Source organism: Salvelinus alpinus, chromosome 26, assembly GCF_045679555.1.
Source record: "Salvelinus alpinus chromosome 26, SLU_Salpinus.1, whole genome shotgun sequence".
Classification (NCBI taxonomy): Eukaryota; Metazoa; Chordata; class Actinopteri; order Salmoniformes; family Salmonidae; genus Salvelinus; species Salvelinus alpinus.
The window spans coordinates 16,424,388-16,431,351 of NC_092111.1; the positions used below are offsets into that span (position 1 = coordinate 16,424,388).

At 41.9% G+C, this 6,964-nt stretch overlaps 1 protein-coding gene across 2 annotated transcripts in view; it reads right to left on the reverse strand.

Annotated features, from left to right (window-relative positions):
* LOC139554833 (immunoglobulin superfamily DCC subclass member 3-like) overlaps nt 1–6,690 on the reverse strand; it is a 42,754-nt gene extending 36,064 nt beyond the window's left edge. For both annotated transcript variants that reach the window (XM_071367999.1, XM_071367998.1), the window contains exon 1: nt 6,267–6,690. In XM_071367999.1, coding sequence (XP_071224100.1) covers nt 6,267–6,318 — 52 coding nt within the window. In that variant the 5' untranslated portion in view covers nt 6,319–6,690. The remainder of the gene's footprint in view (nt 1–6,266) is intronic.
* Between the last annotated feature and the right edge of the window lie 274 nt (nt 6,691–6,964).

The following is a 6,964-nucleotide window of genomic DNA, read 5'->3' on the forward strand; positions in this document are numbered from 1 at the left end:
CACATTAGTAATCAGGTGGCATATTCGAGGCATCTACTGACACTATTGGCCTATGTTTTATAATCAATAGCGCATCAACATGTAGGCTGCACTTGTGCTGAAAATGTCTAAAAATAAAATAAATTAAAAGTTTGGTAGTGCTTGACTTAAAGCCTGCAGGCATAATGCTTTATAACTTGATATAACTTGTTATGAGCTTTTATAATGTCTGATAATAAGTCTTGCAATATCTTATGGTAAAAAAATGCAAATTTAAGAAAAGTGCATTGTGACTTTCTTTGGCTACTTGGTTCACAACTGATTATAATTTCAATTTCTGTGGCCAAAAAATGATTAAAAAACGTAAGAAAAGCTATTGAAACTCCATCCTTCCTATCTAAAAAGTAAACCACGGCTTTTTGTGTGGGATTACAAATGTATGCTATGCACCTCTCCCCTCTTCTCCCCCATTAGATCCATTAAAGCAGTGAGGGATCCGGAGTAAACAATGGCTGAATGCGGAGCTAGGGAGCTATGGAGCTTGTGGGAGGAATCCTGAAGGAACAGGGTCTGGAAAATGGGAATCGCTGGGAGGCGTGAGACTCAGTGCCCTGCAGCTCGCCCCTTTGTCTCGCTAATGGGAGTTAAACTCTCTCCCTCGCTCCGAGTCCGCCGCCTCCTTTTAGTGGTTATGCAAACATGCTATTGTAGCGGGCTACGAGCTTGCGAGGGGGGGGGGGACACACCCAAGTCGCCCAAGTCTTTTGTTTAAGGATTGATCGTCATTAGCTGGCATATGCCAAGTTCAAAGTGGAGTAAACACGACATCACTGTTTCTGATGTTGAGGAGGAAGCTAAGCATGTGCCACCCATGTTTGAACTCCTCCCTTATAAATGGCAATGGGGGGCAATTAACTAACACTGCATGCAAATTGCTGCACTGCTTTTGATTGTAATGGACACACCATATTATCCATTCATCCAGTTCATTGGGAGAAAAAAACAATGAATCAGCTATTTTTGAGCTTGGCTTTCTTAGTTGTGGGATTGTTTTCATACCTGGAGACCTTAACAGATTTAACTGGCAGCCTTACATTTGATGCTATTTGTGTGTTTGGATCAACTACAAAATCCAGGCTCAATTTAAAACACCTCCACTCCACCTCAACACAAAGAGCCATGAATTTTTTATTATTTTTTATTATTGATCCTCTCAGTTCTGATTGATATCACCGGAGAAGGTCACCAGAGGTCAAAAAGCATTTGTAGATCTGCATTTGTAGATTGGATTGTTTCTGATGGGGATGGACAAATACACAGGTCTTAAAAGGACCTGAACAAATTTCTGCCAACTCTAGACCCCTCTTAGGATCAATAAGAAATCATCTCCAATGCAATGGGGAGGAGACCTTACTGCATGCCCTCTTGTTTTTAATCACTGGGATGTGGGCAAGCAGAAGGCGACACAGCCAACAAGGAAATCTCATTAAACAAAGAAAGGCATTGTGGGCCATGGTGGGTCCTCCTAGGACATAACACAATAATCTACAAAAAGGGCCCTATCTTGTAAGGTCCTACCACACTGGGCCTAAAGGCTTTCGACAAATCAATCTACTGGTATACCTGCAGTATCTGGGTGGTGATCAGCAGGGCACACTGTAGAAAAACGCTTTGCAACGGAAAACAAAAACAAGCTTTTCTTATTGGATGAGTTCAGATAGTTCCTGAAAGTTCGGCCCAGAGTTTGAAAACTATTGTCTGATCATTGACAGGGTCACTAATACTTCTATTCGCCTTCTCCATGTCTGAATGTCTGTTTGAATTGGACACTGGCTAAAGTATTTAGAGCCTCTATGGTAATTTTGAGTATAATGTCCTCGTTTTTGGGTTTGATACCACAGTCATGACCACTGGATATGGTTTCAGAAAATTGCACCAAGCAAGGTACACTGTTGGTACCACTACAATTGTCATTGATATGTCTGTACTTTATTTACCGACACGATGGGTTGGGACTTAATGAAAATCTACAATGATGCAGCCTTTTAATTAAAAACACCAGCTCCTCTGTAAAGGTTACCTCACACTCGGTAATCACCAGAGGGTGTTTTAATTAAAATAACAAATGTGTGTAGTATACACTGGCGCTCGGGTTAAACAACGAGCGTTAATACAAGAGAGGATTAACTGACCAGGTGTTCGATCAGGCCACTATTTGTCTGGCGGTCTATTGATAAACACCCATGCCAAGAGCGATATCCAATGTCCCAGGTGCCCTTGATGATAAACACACGTAAGCCTTACTGAAACCATTGGAGTGTGTCAGACAGTGTTCTATGTTTGCACCAACTTCAAATGACTGTCTGCATCTCATATGCTGTATAGCAAGCCTGTTTTGTCCCACTAATAGCCCACAAATAGCAAATGGTACAGTATATAACTCTCTGCAGATAACGGTTTGGATGACAAAGCTGTAAGAATACAATAGCATGTCCCAATGGTGCTTACTGCTTGTGCTTACTGCTTGTGTAATTAGAAATGTCAGTAGCATCAATTAGCAGATCATGACAGGGACTCCTCTGTCCCCATCATCCCATTAGTGAGTGTCAGTGACGGGGAAGACTATAGAAGGAAAAGGGGATACCTAGTCAGTTGTACAACTGAATGCCTTCAACTGAAATGTGTCTGAATCAGAGAGGTGTGGGGGGCTGCCTTAATCAACATCCAAGTCTTCGGCGCCCAGGGAACAGTGGGTTAACTGCCTTGCTCAGGGGCAGAATGACAGATATTTACCTTGTCAGCTCGGGGATTCAATCCAGCAACCTTCTGGTTACTGGCCCAACTCTCTAACCACTAGGCTACCTGCCACCGCTCATGCAGCAGCCAATCAAATGGGAGCTGCTCTGCCACACAGGAAGAGTAGATTGAACCTCTGTTAAGGCCAGGTAACTCTTTAGTAGCCTAGGTGAACTCACACTATTAAACACTTACACTATTTAAGCACCTACAGATGTAGGATCTTAATTTGACCCTTGTAGTGTATTTGAGGTTTAAAAAGGCTTCTGATGTTTATAATTTTCACTTTGAAATGTCAGACTCAATTTCCCTAATGTATCAACACCTATAATAATAACATTTCCTGTTGCTCCAGGATTATTTTCCTGCTGTAGCAAATTGGCTCAAATTAAGATCCTACATCTGTAGGGATTGTGATATGCTAATATCATCCAATACCATTCCGAATGTATCTGAAAAATCACACTAGGTTATGTTTTGAGGGTTCTGGGGTTGGATTAGGTTCTGATCCAACCCCATGGATTCTGGGGTTGGATTAGCTCCCTCAGACTCATGCTGCGATATGCCTGTCACATTGGCCCCCATAATTGTACCTTCAGCAGAGAAGATCTGCTGTATTACTATGTATTACTATAAGCCCTAGGAGGATAGAGATGTTGCCCTCCTTTAATGCTGTATGGAGGGATGGAGCAGTGGCCCAGCACAGGGCTATTGTCCACGTGTGGATTAAACCAATGGGGTGTCTTGTTGGACTTGGAGGGGTCCTATGGTGTTATCCCTATATCTAGCTACCTCTGGACAGTGTGTGTGTGTGTGCGTGTGTGTGTGTGTGTGTGTGTGTGTGTGTGTGTGTGTGTGTGTGTGTGTGTGTGTGTGTGTGTGTGTGTGTGTGTGTGTGTGTGTGTGTGTGTGTGTGTGTGTGTGTGTGTGTGTGTGTATGTGTGGAGATGTGATGTGGACATGGTCACGGGCAACTGTGGGAGGATTACCCTTGACGGACACACACACAGCCTTTTTAATAAGGTCTCAATCTGCGCCAGATTCACAGAGAGGGAGCGGGGGCCAGTGTTATGGAGATGAGGGTGTGTGAAGGTCAGATCACAACTGGGGCGGGGTGAGGCGCCTAGCCATTGTCTCCTGGGCTTTTCTTGTCCCCCCATCACCAATCACTCCATTGACCAGGAGGGGGACCCCAAGGGTTAAGTTCCCCACCCTAACCCACCCCCCTAGGTCACAACAGCCCCCTCTTTCTCCCAGAAAGGTCATAGGTCCCTCCCTCGACCCCTTTCTCCAGTCCAACTATCCCAGAACACCAGTTCTGCTCCTTCAATGAGTTGTTGTTTGGATGGGATACTATATGAGGCCTGATTTGATTACAATACAAAGGACCGCAACACACTGGACCCTGAAAATTGGGCCTAGAGCTTATTTTAAGTTAGGCCTTAACTTTTTAAAGCATATGAAATGTTACATCTTAGTTTCTTGATATTCACTTTTTATATTAGTTGTTAGGCTTATTAATTTCTTAGTTTGTTACAAGAGGGGGTGATTTTTTTGGTACTGTTCTGAAAGGAGCTGAAATTAACTTGACTTTGATTTGGAGAGGTGATCATCACATTCTAGGGTTGAAGAGAGTTGTTCCTATCTGTAAATCCAATGTGGTGTATGTGTTAGGCAAATTATGTATAGGCCTAATCAAACTACCCCTGGCCTCTTCAACTCATTTGATATCGCCAGATTTGGTCTTGATATTTATCATTGACTTGAAAAAAGGTAAAACAAAATAGCCACTTCTTTTTAAGTTTGAGTTGGAAGATGAACTCTACATCAGCAATGGATGGAAGGGGAAGGGGTCAACATAAATAAATAAATAAATAACAATTTGCATGACGATGCGCAAGTGAAGGAGATCCTCATTTCAAACAAGTGCATTAGTTGGCACATTTCCCCACCTTATAAAGGTTGTATCCAAACAGATTCCCATATAATCACATAGGCATACCCTAACTCCAATATAAGGCACACACACGTGTGTGTTCAATGTTCTCTGAAAAGGAACAAATTGAACGTTATCCTGAAAAGAGCAAAATTGTTGTAAAATGATTAACAATACATTAATAGATAATAGACAATACATACGTGTAATAGAACCAGTTTATGAGAAAGTTAAGTAAAACTCTTCTGACGTGTATTTCTCAACAATCTTATATCATTGATAGGCCTACTCATCATCCAATTAACAAGCTGACAAGGGTCCCGACCAGAACAGCTGTGTAAACTGGGCTCACACAACACTCCACTCATGTTTATGCACGCGCGCTAACAGCCTCATTAATTAAGCCTAATCAACCACGTCGTTTCCCAGGGGGTGGCCTTCGGGATACAAATGTAGGGCTACTGTTTTCAATTGTAATTAACCGAGTAATACGAAATAAGGCCCCCCCTCGATTCAATATCCTCAAATCAATACTGTTCGCATTGTTTTTATTAAAGGGGGGGGGAATGCACACTGCTTAACACTGGTACTGATTAGGCCTAATAGGTGTGCTGATGAATATCTGAGTCCTATTTCAGGTCATTCTCAGCCATCCATTGTCATTGTGGATTCACTGATATACATAGCTATAAATTATTTCGATGTACATTTTATTATTTATCACTTTCCTGATCAGATATGTTTGATTTGGGTTTTACTATCAGTGTCAATAAGCGTTCTACTCAATGAAAAACGCAACATCCAAATTTCCACTTGAACTTGACGTCTTCGGTCAACACTTTATTTCAAGTTCCAAAAACGTATTGCACCTATATGATGGATATTGTTGATATAATTCAAAGCCATAAAATTTACAACATCATAGCAGTTAAAATCGATCACATATGTCCAATTATCTTGATTAAATCCGAATGGAATGGAATGGACCATTCGTTCGTGCTAATTATATTTAGCAGGTGCTAAATATTAGTTTGCTGTGCATCAGATGAAAACAAGTTGGTATGTCTTCTTCCTAATACACAACCATCAATATCTGTAGATATCGTAAAAGCTGGTGGTACACATCCCATAAATGTGAAAATACACATCCCTTTGACTCGTCATATAAAACTTTAATTGCAGCTGACCAAATCCATCTTTAACTAGGCCTACCACTATCAATTCAAATCAAGAGAGAAAATACTGTGTAACAAAACGTAGAGCCGACATAAAGAAAATACATATAGTCTTACACACGGCCATTGAAACAGAATAACCAGATTTTGTTCAATTATACAAACTAAATAATGAACAAAAACGTTCAATTAGAAACCATGCAGTTTCTATGAATTATAGGCCAACTGTTACACACTAACTTCGTAAACACAGACAGAAGAATGAACCGCTGAACCATTGTCGCCTGTCAATAGGTCCCCAGTCCCCCACTACAAAGTTGTAGTGCAAAAACAACAAACCCATATAACCACATAAATAATATAATAAAAGGCATACTTACTCAAACAGATGAACGCCGCCAAACAGGCGAGCAGCATACTTGGCCGGTTCATTTTTTACTAATAAAGAAAATAGTATTTTGGCTTTGCTGAAATGTCTTCTGCCCCCCCCCCCCAATTTTTTTTTACAAATATATATTCCAATTGCTGAGACGAGTCTTTGGAAAGCTTTTGCTGAGATGTCTTCTTTGGAGAGCTTACAATAAACGTGATTCACTTTTATTAAAACATTTCTACTCTTCTTTAGAATCCCTTGTCCAGCGTATTGGCCGGAGCTGGCAACTGGTCACGTCCAAAGCTACTTTCAGAATACTGTTTTGCCTATTCAGGACCAACGGAAGGGACAGCGGACATTAGGTATGCAGCGTCATTGTTGTCCCTGCTGACACCCGCGGTCAGTGAATGGACATTGACACAACAGCTTTCACCGGCGCTGGCAGGTTGGTCCCGCCCAATGAACCAATCACATAACGCGGGGCTTCGGAGGCGGAGGTGCGTTGTGCCTCAGAGGCATGATTGATTTTCATTTGAATGGAGCCCCGGCCACTTCTCCGCTCCGCTGCTCTGGCTTGATGTCACATACACATACCATAATCACTACGGACAGCTGTGGTCACCCCGGAGAGCAGTGATGTCGCATGCGCTCTGTTTTCTTCAGGATATAGTTGTGGCACTATGAAGGCAAGGCAGGTCTTGGTTT